The sequence below is a fragment of the Trichosporon asahii genome (genome assembly GCF_000293215.1).
Source record: "Trichosporon asahii var. asahii CBS 2479 unplaced genomic scaffold scaffold00009, whole genome shotgun sequence".
Taxonomy (NCBI): domain Eukaryota; kingdom Fungi; phylum Basidiomycota; class Tremellomycetes; order Trichosporonales; family Trichosporonaceae; genus Trichosporon; species Trichosporon asahii.
The window spans coordinates 1,247,875-1,261,245 of NW_014040915.1; the positions used below are offsets into that span (position 1 = coordinate 1,247,875).

A 13,371-nucleotide genomic window follows, 5' to 3' on the forward strand; every position below is an offset into this window, starting at 1 on the left:
CCGCCTGTGGCAGTTGAGTGATTTGTTTTTGCCAACGTCGCCCTCATGCGAGAGTGTGAACCACCCCGTGCGACTGGCTTTGCTCCCATCCCCTTACCACCGTCATGCATGTTGCACCCGTCCATCTGAGCGACTGCGACGGAGGCGCGCTTGCTCTTCTTCCCCCTCCCTCCGATCTTCCCCTTGCTCCACCACCAATTGACTTTCCCATGCATTCACCGTTCCCGCGAACAAGAACTCAACCGAACAATGGAAAGAGACTGGTGTGCTCAATTTGATGCATTCGATACAAAACTACAATACATGGCTTTTGGCTTGGTCGTCATTGGTGCCATGGCCGGCGGGGGGCTCGCAAGCTGCCCGCAGCAGAGGGCGCACACCGGCGCTGCCTCCGCTCGTCTGGGGTCGGGATATCGCTTGAACTGCTTGCAACGCAGAGTTCAAGGGAGGGGGTGATGGAGGATTGGTTGATGATAGATGTGCGGGAGATCGGGTTCAGTTCGTCGTCTTCTTCGAGGCAGAGTCCAGCTACGCTCGTCGAGTTCGAGTTCACTTGGCCATCTCCATGGCCCCGCAATCCTGGCAAACGGTCCAGAGGCTCCGCTCGCCAGTGATCGCGTTCGGGTAGTCGCTCATGCGCAGCTTGGGAATGCTGGTGCAGTGGGGGCCGTGCTGGGCGCGCGCGCGCTCAACGGCAGTCGCGTCGTCGGCGAGGGGGGCAGACACAGCGGGCTGCATCAGGCCGGCACCCTTGGGAGCCTCGAGGTTCTGGGCGTAGGGCTGGGCGTTCCAGGCCGTCGGAGACACGGGGGCGGACGCGCTAGAGGGGAAGGCTGTGTTCGGCGCATTGGTGGGGTGGGCATACATGGAGGGGTAGAACGAGGATGAGAAGTCATCGTCGTCAGTAAGCTCGTCTTCATCGGCACCGGGGCCGAATCCGAACCCACCAGAGCCGCCCTCGGCGTAGCTGTACTGCTTCTGAGGCGGAACGTAGCTCGCGTCGTCCATCTCAAAGTCCATGTCGTTGTCCATGCGGTCGGACTCGGAGACAGAGGCGGAAGTGGCTGACGAAGGGATGAGGTCGGGAGGGAACGCGAAGCCGTTGGGGCCCTCAACGGAGGGAGGAAGGACACGGAGGTGCTGCGCATATGTCAACAAGTGCTCTCTCAAAACGCGTCATTGTTGTTAACCTACCTTCTCGAAAGCCTCCTCTTCCATGTCTACGGACGCATCACGCTTGCGCTTGGGCTTGTAACCAGAGGTGGAGGCGACAGGCTGGGGAGCCTGCTGGGGAACGTAGGACATGAAGGCGGAAGTGGCCATGGTGATTGTGTTGGTTGATGGATGGGATGGGATGGTAGAGCACACTGATGAGGTCGGACGAGTCGACGCCAGGTCGATCGACAGGCACGCGATGGAAAGTAAAGATGGGCTGGTTAGTCGCGGTAGTGCGCGACAGCGAAATCGAAGGTGGTGATGGTGGTAGTGGTGAAGGGTCGAAGAGGTGCCGACGGGCGGTGGAAAGGAAAGATGAATGAGAAGTGGAAGAGAAGAAGTGGACGAGACGAGTCGGTGACCAAAGTGGGGTAGGTCGGTGGTTGGTAGGGGAGGAAGGAAGAAGACGGTTGGCGAGGATGCGTCCGTCTTTTGAAGGTAAGGTTGATCCGTTGTGGCAGTTGACTGGAGGATTGGGGTACACAAATGACTCTCGAAAACGGCAGGTACAGGGAACGACAAGCCGTCAGGCCCGGAAAACACTCGGACTGGTCCCAGATCCCAATAGCGCACAAAAGCCCAGGATGACCCGGGAGGATCACGTATGAGCCCACAGGGCACGGCACCAGAGCCCAGGAAAACAACTCAAGCTGCGCCGTACACAGGGTCCTCGGCGGCTCGGCGGCCTGGCACGGCCGTGTTCATCCTGGGTTCAGCCTAACCCTTCCTTGGTTCAGAGGGATCTACTTCAGATTACATAATGCACACATTACAACGGTGTTAAGGAAGCAATTTTTCGTTCCCCTACCTGCCATAGTGACTTTCCTTAATCGGCATAAACGCGCCCCGTCCGACGAGCAAGCTACATTACAATACCCCCCTTTTCCAATTTCCCCTAAACCATACGGCTCACCTCGCTCATCGCTCACGCCTTACGCCTCTCCAACACGGTCGTCTCGGAGGCACCGTGAGGCACGAACGAGGCTGCCTTGAGCCTATGCACAACCCTCCTCCTGCTCACCTTGGAACCCGTTAGGCGTACGCACGAACAAAAGCAGATGGGATCTGAAGCCCTTGGGTCTGACGCCTTATGGCACCAGTGGCTTACCCTGCACCGCCCCTCAGGCCTGATGCCCTTGTCTGCACTCACACACGCGCGCACACGTATCCGGATCCTCTGTGTACCATTTGCCCGTCCCTGACCCAGACCCTTGTTAGCGGCTGGTAAGCCGTCTACCAGGTCCTCAGGCTCTGTCCGCGCGCGCTGGTCTGCACAACTCGCAGCCCTAAGTCCGCAATGTCAGCCCTGATTAAGAACTCGTGCCCAGGCCGAAGCCACTCACCCCATGGAGCGCCGGAACCAATACCAGCGCTGGTGTTGCCGCCGGAACCAGAGGGTAGAGATGAACTTTCACGATTGTCCGTGCCGGAGCCGGAGCTCCCGACTGCCGAAGCGCCGCCCTGCCCCGCACCCTCGGTTTCGTCACCTTGGCTTCCACGTTCAGCCTCGAGACTCCATCCCAATCCGTAGCCGACGCCGTCCGGGCGCACAAGGAGCAGGGGTAGCGAGGCGAGGAGTTTCTTCGGAGCAACTTCGGGCTTGTGGAGCTGGAGGGTGCCGGGGGCCGAGAAGACGTCGTTTTCTCCAGAGGCAGCTGCCTCCGCGGCCGCTTCCTCGAGAGATCCATCGATAAGGGTATTCGGGAGCTGTTCAAATTTGAATTCCTCGTCTCCGACCTTGGGAATCTCCGCAGATCCCACGTGAGATCCGAGCACCTCTGAGATGTTATGCTCGGGTGCATGATTCTTGCCAGCATTCTGGAGAGCCTCCTGAATGGTGAGTTCACCGGCAGGGCCCATGGCTCCCAGCCATGCGTCATCAGCGTTGGTCTGGTCCCCTGTCTCAGGCTGTTGCTGTTCGCTGGATCCGACGACCGGCGCCTGCTCGCCAGCGGGCTGCTCCACTGCTGTGGGCTCAGGCGTTGCCGCCTCCCCTTTCGCACACTCCTTCATGACGCGCACAATTTCCTCCATGCCCGGAAGCTCGACCTTAGCGATGGTGTGAGGGATGTTGAAGGGGAAGTTGCTGTACACGCGCTCGCCCTCAGGCAGTGGCGGCTCCTCGTCTGACCCGTTATACGGCACAGCCGGATAGAGGGCACCTGGGTCAAAGTATTTCTCCTTGGGTGCAACTGAGCGCCAGGTGGTCACGCGTAGCGGACCGATGGGCCCGATGTAGAGGCTGAGGGGTTGAGGCTGGGCCTGGTCGTTGTCGATGAAGAAGTACGACAGCGTCAGGTCCAGGGTGTTCTGGTCGGGCTTGAACACTGGATCAACGAGCAAACGAGGAACGGGGTCGAGAGCCGCCTTCGGCAGAGCCTCTGCGTCTCCCAAACCGTTGAAGAACGAGTAGGAGAAGCACCCTGGTGGTCAGCGGGTTGAACGTGACTGCTTTACTTACAGACGCCACCGAGCGTCCAGCTCATCCAATCATCGACCGTCTCAATGCTGGCGGGCCGAGCGGTGGCGACCTTGCCCTCGGTGACGATGTGGGTACCCTGGCGACGTTTCGCCTGGTGCCACACAAGCCCCGCGGCCGCGTTTCCGCTCTCCTCCTCGTTGATCGCAGCACGGGCAAGGGAGTGGCGCTTCGTCTTGCGCTTGCGCTTGGATTCGCTAACGGGCGTGTTGGTCGTGCTGTCCGCACCGTTATCCAGGGAATCGAGGCCGCCGAGGGTTTCAGGCACAGATTCGGGATTGCCTGCAGCGTCTTTGATAGCATTGCGCGAGCCAGGCCGAGCCCTGGTGACGCCCACCTCGCCTGCGCCGGCAACTGCGCCAGGGGCCGAGAGATACCAGCGCGCACCGCCTGTCTCATCATCGACGCCGTCGACGACGCGGACGAGGCCGATACGCTGGAGCTCACTGACTGGGTGGCCCTCGTCCTCACCAACGATGGCCTCATTCTTGTCGACACGCACCAGACGTACCGGGTCGGAACGAATGCCGCTGTTGACGTCGACGAGTTGAACAATAGAACCATACGTGATGATACTGGCCTCCCTGTCGTTGTCAAGCTTGAAGCGAGCACGAGATGACTTGTCCTCGGGCTCAGGCGGCGAAGCGCGAGAGATAACGTGGAAACGGCAGGGCGACCACTTGCCAGTCCTGGCCGTGAGGATGGGGGCGCCATCGACCTCGTCCATCTTCATGTACTTGGTGCGGACCGTTTGAGCGTTGACGCGAACGTACAGAGCGAAGGCGTCGGCAGTTGACAGACAGCTGGCCATTGAGCGAGCCTTGGCTGTCTTCTGCGAGGGTTTGGACACAATGGTGAGAGGCTCGGAGACGAACGTCGCCCAGGGCTTGGGAGGCTCGGGCGGCTGCGTCTGCTGTTGCGTCTGCGTCTGAGTCTCATTCTGCTCCGTCTGCTGCGTCTCCGTGGCCGAGTCCAGCGTCTGCTCCATGGAAGGTTCCAACTCGACGAGGCGATCCTTGCTGTCCTCTGCCTCTAGGCCCATCAGAGGCTCTACTCCTGCCGCGAGAACACGACGCAGCGCAGCCTCATCGATGGGTTCAACGTCCTTGTTCTCAGCGGGTACAGCGGCAGCGGGGTCGTTCTCCACTCCCGGGGTGCCAACACTGAGCTCGAGACGGAACTCCTTGTTCTTCCCCGTCTCCTCACCAATCCACAGTCCAGGGAAGGTCAATCCGGTGGTGAGCTCGGAGCGGTCGCGGGTGTCGCTGCGGCTGCGTTCCCACGGTAGCGAGCCACCCCAGCCAGTCCTGGAGGCAGCCTGACGCATCTGGCGACGCTTCTCGTCGCGCTCCGCCTTCTTCGTTTTGGGAAGGGACGACTCTTCAGCCGGAGCATTATTCAAGGCCAGGCGATGAGACTGAGAGGAGAAAGTAATGCTGCCGGTGGGAGGGTCGGGATTGGGGTGTGTGCTGAGAGAAACTTGGGTGAGCTGCGGAAGTAGCGGACCAGAGACACGGAGCGTGGGAGGCGGCTGAATAATGCTGGTCCGATCAGCTATTACACAAGTCAAGCCAGCTTACCGTCTCTCCTTTCCGTAACTCTTCTGTCCAGTCTTAGGATGCCAGACCTCTACGGTGGTGAAAGCGCGTCCACGTGTGTTCTTGCCGAAGTGGGAAGAGAGAGTACGCGTGATCTTCGAAAGACGGTGGGGGCCTTCCTCGGACCCATCCTCGTCATCACGAACGCGTTTCTTGCTCAAATCGTCACCGGCGTCGTTGCCAGATGCCGCTCCGTTCTCGGCGCCATCGTTCGTGGTAGACGCGTTGCCTTCCCCGCCGTTCTCGCCCAGGTAGTCTGGGTCGTCCGCGGAACCGCCAGCCTGGGGGAAAAGGTTACTCGTACCCGAGATCGCGTTTAAGAGGAGATCGAGAGGCGTTGTGGACGGGTTGTCGTCCAGCAGCGGCAGGTCCGACATGGTTGTTGTTGTTGTTGAGCGTGTGGACCTCGAAGATGGAGGTGATTCTCCCACGGTGCGGTGACGTTGAGGGGATGGAATGATGTGAGCTCGTGGGAGAATGTAGCACTGCGGCCAGCGTGGGAATTCTGCGCACACAGAACCATACGTGGAATTTACTCCCGCTGTTATCAGTCGCCCCTCGCACCCACCTGCCGTCACCAAAACTTGTGAGCATCTTGCGATTTTTCTGAACTCATCACCTCTTCTCCCCTCATCTTTGCTCTCCACGAGCTCGACATTCGACACCGACATGCAGGACGTTGACCATCGACCCCCTACTAACATCACTTCTGACATGCAGCTCTGCTTCGAGCTGCGAGCTCCTTCCCCTCACCTATCCTTCCCTTCCTCCCTCCTCTCTCAATCCTACCGGGTACCCTATGATGAGAATTGCCAACACAATTAGAGTCAAGCTCATAAACCTGCTATACGTAGCCAGGTGTTGTTGAGTGTCGGCCTGTTTGACAGTTACACTGAGGGCCACCTACCAATCCCCATTTCTTTATTTCACGTAGCAGTTACTACCCTATCCTATCTTTATCGTGATGTCACCTCTTGCTTCTAAACTCGTCTTGTGCAACCCTTGGCAGTGGCTCTATGCTTCGTATCGTTCAGGTCATAAGTTGCTTTTATGTCTATCACTTAGCAGGTACTTGCTCGAGTGACGCGCGCACGCTGCTCTTTTGCTGTATCTGGTATCTACGGGTCACATGCAAAAATTCTACTGGGGGGGCTTGTTGTACTCGTACTTCTCACCACGGGCGTCCATGCGGGCCTTGGCCTCCTGGAGGGCCCAGGTCTGGATGCTGGTGTCGGGCTTGTAGATGTAGACGACGGTGGCGAGAGCCATGCCACCGAACATGCCGACGTAGAAGAGGGTCCTGTGGTGGTCAGCTTTCCGAGACACAAACAGTCCATAAACGTCATCGTGCGGATAACAGTCGATCACCTCCAAGGGCAGGCGCGTGTGGTTGACAGCTCCTTGCAGCCTTAACTGATCCCATCGCCTCGATCGCGCAACGACAAAGAGGCTCGAACCTCGCTTATCGTGTCGCAGCATCGAACGAGGCACGGTAACAGCATGCCGCGATCGGAAGATGTCTGCCCCACAACGTCCATCCTTATCGAGGTGACACGGGTCGCAATTTGGCGAAACACAGGATCGTCTACGCGCAGCTGTGCATCTAGCTGATGCACGCTGGGGCGTTCGCGACTCGATCCAAACGTGCTACCCGGTCCCAACAATGTCGCACGTTCGCAGTCCGCTCGCGGTATACTCACTCCCACGACTCGCGTTGGCGCTTCTGGCCCTTGGGGATCTGGAGTCAGCTCAAGCAATGAAATCAGCTTAGCTCGCATGAGAGAACGTCGAGAGCGCAGGATCTGGGCGACAACACGGTGCGAATGACGGGCGACGACTAGCGTAGCGCAAGTGCACTCCACTTCGGACAGTCCGCTTTCCGATAACCGGACCAGTACTTCGATGTTATCGAAATGGCCATCTTCGAAGTCCCCGACACCGACAAGACGAGCGCAAAGGCAGGTGGGCGGCACTTCGTGGCTTATGGAGCGGCGCTTCGGCTGATGTGGGCTGGCGAACGTGTGCGTTACACAATTGCCCGCGAGCGGAGTGCGCTGCGGACTGTCCACAACGGCACCGACTTCAACCCCGAGCGCGTCCCAGCGTCCTCGCTGCCTTCCGTCGCTGTCCTTCCGTGTGTCCTCGCCCTGTCGATCCTCTGCAGCTGCACCAAGTCGATTCCGAGAGGAGTGGCAGCATGACGATCCTCCGATCCTCCCGTCGAGCTTAAATTAGGCGAGATTCAACTAACCTGCTCGCCGAACACGTAGCCGGACGGCTGGTTGTAGGTGGGTCCGTGGGAGGCGTAGCGGCGCTGTGCCCGGAGGGCGGGGCGGGCGAGTCGGAGTGCTGGCTGGCCGAGCATGGTGTCTGAGTGGTGCTAACGATGAAGGCTCACCAACGTTCAACTCGGCGAGCGCTCGGGATGGTGCTGCCGCACAACCAGCCAGCGGCCAGGGCATTGCCTCCGCCCAGCCTGGCTGGCGGAACCAGACGGCGAAATGCCGTGTGGCGGTCAACCCTCGCCACCCGGGTGGAGGTGATCAGGCACGACGCCTGCTGGATTCCTCGATCCTCGAGGCTTCGGTTCATGTTGTCCAAGTCGCCGGATGCGCCAGCACATGCGCTCGCTCCCACTTAGCTCATCGACTATCAGCTAGCCCTATCGCGGCGGCGCGACATTACTCTCACCGTCTTCCCGCAATGTCGTCCACACTGGTAGCGTCGACCGTCATGTCGCAGGTCACGGACGCGGCTGCGACTCCGACGCAGGAGCCGTCCAAGACAACAGTGCACGACAAGGGATATCAGACCGAGAACGGCAAGAAGACAGCGACGACCACAATTCCAGCGACCAAGGAGACCATCACGTCCACGGAAGGCTTCGGGTACAAGTATAACTCGGGCTTAATCGTCCGCGTCGCCATCGCTGCCGGTATTATCGTCATGGCCGTGCTCGTCATCATTCTCTTCTTGAAGGTGCGCAGCTTTCGAAATCCAGTGGTATATGGCTAACATCAGATCTCCGGCTGGCTTCGTTATCACCAGCGACTGCGACGAGAGACCATCTTGTCGGCGCAGCTTGAGGAGGAGGAGAAGAAGCGCGGCTTTGAGTCTGCTGCTTGGTCGGACACACCAGGACAGGCGCCCGTGTTCCCGAATGCGGCGACTGAGAAGCGGCCATGGTGGAAGCGGAAGAAGGCTAAGGGTCTCCGCGGACGTGGGCAGATGAATGCGTACGCAGTGTACGAGTGGGAAGGAGTACCGGCGTAAAGTCCTCCCAACCACACACAAACAACTTGTACTATATGCTGTTCTCTCCTGTTATCCCAGTTGTACGTCTTGTAACTAGCCATACTCCACTGCATTAGCATGTCATTACGACCTCTTGTCATATAGAGAAAATGATCCATCTAGATATGCCTAAAAGTGCACCTATGCTCCTACTCATTACAATAACGCCGGGTTTACTTCTTGGCAGCGAACTTGCCGCGGCCCATGACGCGATCCCGCGCCTCCTCGTACTTCGACTTGGTCTCGGCGACAACGTCCTCGGGGAGGGTGACGTCCTCCTTGCCCTTGAGGTTCTCCTTGATGAGCCAGTCACGGAGGTACTGCTTGTCGAAGGAGGGCTGGGGCTTGCCGGCCTCGTAGTCGGCGGCCGCCCAGTAGCGCGACGAGTCGGGGGTGAGCGCCTCGTCGATGAGGATGAGCTGCTTGCCGTTGGGCGTGTCGAGGAGACCAAACTCGAACTTGGTGTCAGCGAGGATGAGGCCGCGCTCGAGGGCGTAGGCGGCAGCCTCGTTGTAGAGGGCAAGGGCGACGCGCTCGATCTCGGCGGCGAGCTCGGGGCCGCAGATGTCCTTGACCTTGTCGGGGTGGATGTTCTCGTCGTGGTCGCCGAGGTCAGCCTTGGTTGATGGGGTGAAGATGGCCTTGGGGAGCTTTTGGCTCTCGACGAGACCGGCGGGCATGGGGATGCCGTGGACGGTCTGGCTCTTCTTGTACTCGGACCAGGCGGAGCCAGTAATGTAGCCACGGACGATAGCCTCAATCTTGACAACCTCGCACTTCTTGACGATCATGCTCCTTCCCTCGAGCTGGTCACGGTACTCGTCGAGGGAGCGGGGGAACTCCTCCCAGGCGGTGGCACCGTTGAGAGCGGCGGGAGAAGCACCCTCGAGGCTGGGGGTGAGAACGTGGTTGGGGATGACGTTGCGGAGCTTGTGGAACCAGAAGAGGGACAGCTCAGTCAGGGTGGCACCCTTCTGGGGAATGCCGTTGTTCATGATCACGTCGAAGGCGCTCATGCGGTCAGTCGCGACGAAGAGGAGCTTGTCGGCATCCTTCTCGTCGGGGAGGGCGTAGATGTCACGAACCTTGCCCTTCGAAAGGAGCTTGAGCTTGGGCATCTCGGTGTTGAGGATGGTACGGCTGGGGCCAGCGGCGGCACCAGCAGCGGCACCGGCAGCAGCACCAGCGGCACCTCCAGCAGCGGCAGCCTTGGCAGCAGCCTTAGCAGCCTTCTGCTTCTCCTTCTCGGCGCGAAGCTTGATGAGCTCCTCCTCGGTGGGGGGCTTGTTGCTCTTCTGGGGCTTCTTAGCCTTAGGCTCCTTCTTCGCGGGGGCGGCACCGGCAGCGACAGAGGCGTTGGGGTAGCCGAGCTTCTCGGCCTCCTGCCACTCGGGAGAAGCGTCGAAGACCTTGCGGATGGGGCCAAGGAGGCTGGTGAGAGCCTCGGTGACACCGGCCTTGAGGTCTCCGGGGTGGAGCTCCTCCTTGGCGTAGGCGTCCTCGAGAGCCTGGTACGAGGAGAAGTGCATGTCGCCGCCGTACTTCTCCGGACGGGGAATCGAGAAGAGAGTTCCGACAGGCGAGTCAGCCTTGGCGAAGCTGCCCTCGCCCTTGTAGCGCTCCTCTCCACGGGCACGAGCCTGTTCCTCGCGCAGCTCCTGAACAGGGATCAGGACAGTCTTGAGGAAAGCGAGGACACCGTTGCCCTCAACCTCTCCCGGAGTACACAGAGCGGCCTTGAGCTTCGACTTGATCTCAGCCGGCGTGTCGAGGAAGTCAATCTTCGACTTGGCGTCCGATGACGACATCTTGCCTCCAGAGAGACCAGGAACCATCGCGTTCATGAGGTGGGCACGCTTAGCGTAGCCCATTCGGGGAAGGAAGTGGGCAGCGTACATGAAGATTTTGCGCTGCCATTAGCTATCATCAGTTCTTTCGGAGCTTACCTGGTCGACACCACCGAACTGGATGTGGACGTCGAGGTACTCCTCGTCAAGAGCCTGGAGGCCGGGGTAGAGGAGCGAGCACATGAGGGGCGACTCAGACTCCTTGACGACGTCGGCACCGGCGTGCTCGGCAGCCTTGACGGTTGTGAGGGCGTGGAACTTGTACATGTCCATGGTGTACTTGGGAGTGAGCTGGTAGCTGGAACCAGTCACGAACTCGAGCTTGTCAGTCGGGACACCGAGGGTGGTGAAGACGGCGTGGAGGAGGTGAGAGTAGTACTGGACACGGTACTGGAGGACCTCCATGGTCGACTTGTTGGCGTCGAGGAAGGCGTGCAGGTCAGCAAGGAGGATCTTGACGTGGACACCGGCGTTCAGGAAGTCGGCGATCTTCATGAGCGGAACGCAGTATGCGATGTGGGGACGACCAGTGGTCGCGGTGCCCCAGTAGAGACGGGGAGTCTCTCCATCGGAGAGGACCTTGCGGATAATGTCACCGCTAGTGACCTCCTGGAGGTTGCGGGTGATGCGGTTGAAGCGCTCCTCGGCCTCAGGCGAGAGAGGAATGGCGGGAGCCTTGTCCTCCTGGACCTGAGCAAACGCGAGCTCAGCAGCAGACATTTTTAGATTGTAGGTGGGCGAGGGGAGGGTCGGAGTAGTAGAGGTCGGAGACGTTCAGGTCGTTGTCGCGATAACGATCCTGTCGAGCAGCTGCTGCGAGGGTGCTGGAGTCCGGTTTGCTCGAGGCGAGCGTGAATGAGATGCAAGTTATCGCAAGTCAGCCGTTGACACTCGGACAAGGGCGTGCGGTGCGCCGCCAGCCAGCACCTAGGCTTTGCTTTGACTTCCAACATTTCGATTCACCCGTGCCTTGAACAGTCCAGAGCGTGAGGTGCGCATGGCTCTCACGCGGCTGCACCCTGAGCAATGCCGCCGCTTAAGCGTTTGCCCCTTTAGCCGCGCATTAACACCGTAGGCAGTGGCGTGCCTGGAAGTTTTGAGCAAGTCGCGCCATTGGTGAATTGGGACGGACCGATGGACGGCCGATAGCCCGCTGCCAGCATTCGCTGCCCCAAGCTGCCCTTGACTGGCCCTCGACCTCCCCTCAGACCCCCCTCTCCGCACCTCCGCTTGCTGAGCCCCTGCGTCCTGCATACCGCTGTCGTTTCTCTACTTAAATCCAGCTTTGTGATTTCTCAATCCCCCACACTCCCCACTCTCTCTCGTGTACTCGTGTAAAAGTAAAAGTAGAATCTAGCCACAATGGTAAGTGTCTACTGCCACCGCCACACATCGACGACCTCGACCTTCGCGACGACTTTGACGACCTCGACTTGAAGCTTTTCGCGCTCCCCTTCACTGTGCGACACGCCGCCCAGACCACATCCTCCCCCTCCTCCTATCCGCGTTGTTTTCGCATATGTCTGACCAGCTCAGTCTGCCTTCGCCAAGATCAAGAAGCACGTCCCCACCGAGACCCTCCCTATCGTCACCATTGTCACTGGTGCCGTTATGGGTGCTGGCTACTACCTTTACCGCCTCTCGCAGGGCTCTGAGGTCGTCTGGAACCGTCACGGTGACCAGCGCCCTTGGGACAAGATCAAGCAGCACGAGAACATCAAGTTCGTGAGTATCAATGGGCACTCAACCGTTTGCCGAGTCAGTTCGCTAACCCCTTCAGCTCTCTTACAACCCCGACTTCTGGGCCAAGCGCAAGGAGGAGGCCGCCCAGAAGGCCTCTGCTTAAACGCCGCATTCGGCTTGACGAGGTCGCCGCCCATGGGACCTCTCCTGTTGTCCTTGTAGAACTGCATTGCGTGCCTACACGAGATGTACATATTAGACCATGTCTTTTGGTTTGGTTCGGGAGGGTCATCGAAATCGGATCAACAAAAAAACTACTGGTACGGGTACGGGTACGCGTGGCTGACTCGGAGTGACTGACCGGGGTTGTACCTCGTCAAAATTGTTTCTAACCCGGCATCACCATGCCGGCCCAGCTAAACCCTCAGCCGCAAGACCCGAGGAATGGGTTCATCCTTTATCATCTCCGACTGTTCCCGACGCTCAGCCCGCCCCAGCACGCTCAGCTCCAAAATTCACAGGCACATCGATCGGTTTAAACTACGGCGCCACGGCTTTGGAATGCGCTCGGATCGGCAGAGAAAATGCATGGGGACGCCTGCTTGCGCGCTCGGCTCGGTGGGAATGTGATAACTGGACGCAACCGTGCCGCCGGCAAGAGCGAGGAACCGCTGGAAACTGCAATACACCGAGACCCGAGCTCTGGCATCGCACTGAGCACGACAGCGTAATCGTTGCCAAGATAACGGAGCGAACGCGTGTGCGCTAGTGCACTGGGGCGCCGGAACCCGTCAGCGGAGCTGGGCGGAGCAGGGGCATGCGTGAGCGGCGCAAAGCGCGCGGGCGAGAGCGCAGAAGGGCAGCGATTGGGGCACCAGATAGACAGACACAGAGCGATATGCATGCATTCCACACGCACACGAGCCAGCATGGAGCACCAGACGCTTGCCCGCTTCATCTATGCAGGCCGTTACAAATAAGTCGCGGGTCATTCGCCCCAGCGAGGACCGTGATTGCACCAGATAGCCAGATAGGCGAAGCGAGGTGTGGTGGGCGGTCTGGCGGGCTGGGGTGTGTGCCTTGAGATCAAAGTTTGGGCCCTCACTTGGGCTGCGCGTGCGCAAGCAAGGTCTCAGTGGAGATATGGCGGGTGTCCGCGCTCGGCCTGAGATTTCGGGCACTCGCAATCTCGACGATCATCCATCCGGCCTGCGAGGCACCGACTTTGCACTCCGCACACACCAGCTCACCACGC

At 59.5% G+C, this 13,371-nt stretch overlaps 7 protein-coding genes across 7 annotated transcripts; 2 read left to right on the forward strand and 5 right to left on the reverse strand.

The window, feature by feature from the left end:
- Window positions 1-549: 549 nt before the first annotated feature.
- A1Q1_07235 (uncharacterized protein) lies at window positions 550-1,323 on the reverse strand (the record flags this gene model as incomplete). Its single annotated transcript, XM_014327471.1, has 2 exons — window positions 550-1,140; window positions 1,195-1,323. 2 exons carry the CDS (start codon window positions 1,321-1,323, stop codon window positions 550-552), a joined length of 720 nt encoding a protein of 239 aa, XP_014182946.1.
- A 1,125-nt stretch (window positions 1,324-2,448) lies between these two features.
- On the reverse strand, window positions 2,449-5,669 carry A1Q1_07236 (uncharacterized protein; the record flags this gene model as incomplete). The annotated part of the gene is made up of 4 exons (XM_014327472.1): window positions 2,449-2,501; window positions 2,559-3,638; window positions 3,677-5,163; window positions 5,275-5,669. The coding sequence occupies 4 exons, from the start codon at window positions 5,667-5,669 to the stop codon at window positions 2,449-2,451; spliced, it is 3,015 nt and encodes a 1,004-aa protein (XP_014182947.1).
- Window positions 5,670-6,432: 763 nt separating this feature from the next.
- A1Q1_07237 (Ndufb11, NADH dehydrogenase 1 beta subcomplex) lies at window positions 6,433-7,657 on the reverse strand (the record flags this gene model as incomplete). Its single annotated transcript, XM_014327473.1, has 3 exons — window positions 6,433-6,939; window positions 6,993-7,439; window positions 7,544-7,657. The coding sequence occupies 3 exons, from the start codon at window positions 7,655-7,657 to the stop codon at window positions 6,433-6,435; spliced, it is 1,068 nt and encodes a 355-aa protein (XP_014182948.1).
- Window positions 7,658-7,995: 338 nt separating this feature from the next.
- Window positions 7,996-8,565, forward strand: A1Q1_07238 (uncharacterized protein; the record flags this gene model as incomplete). Its single annotated transcript, XM_014327474.1, has 2 exons — window positions 7,996-8,271; window positions 8,341-8,565. The coding sequence occupies 2 exons, from the start codon at window positions 7,996-7,998 to the stop codon at window positions 8,563-8,565; spliced, it is 501 nt and encodes a 166-aa protein (XP_014182949.1).
- Window positions 8,566-8,759: 194 nt separating this feature from the next.
- Window positions 8,760-10,457, reverse strand: A1Q1_07239 (phosphoribosylamidoimidazole-succinocarboxamide synthase; the record flags this gene model as incomplete). The annotated part of the gene is made up of 1 exon (XM_014327475.1): window positions 8,760-10,457. The coding sequence occupies one exon, from the start codon at window positions 10,455-10,457 to the stop codon at window positions 8,760-8,762; it is 1,698 nt and encodes a 565-aa protein (XP_014182950.1).
- A 45-nt stretch (window positions 10,458-10,502) lies between these two features.
- On the reverse strand, window positions 10,503-11,153 carry A1Q1_07240 (cytoplasmic tyrosyl-tRNA synthetase, Tys1p; the record flags this gene model as incomplete). The annotated part of the gene is made up of 1 exon (XM_014327476.1): window positions 10,503-11,153. One exon carries the CDS (start codon window positions 11,151-11,153, stop codon window positions 10,503-10,505), a length of 651 nt encoding a protein of 216 aa, XP_014182951.1.
- A 642-nt stretch (window positions 11,154-11,795) lies between these two features.
- A1Q1_07241 (uncharacterized protein) lies at window positions 11,796-12,279 on the forward strand (the record flags this gene model as incomplete). Its single annotated transcript, XM_014327477.1, has 3 exons — window positions 11,796-11,798; window positions 11,970-12,158; window positions 12,214-12,279. The coding sequence occupies 3 exons, from the start codon at window positions 11,796-11,798 to the stop codon at window positions 12,277-12,279; spliced, it is 258 nt and encodes an 85-aa protein (XP_014182952.1).
- Between the last annotated feature and the right edge of the window lie 1,092 nt (window positions 12,280-13,371).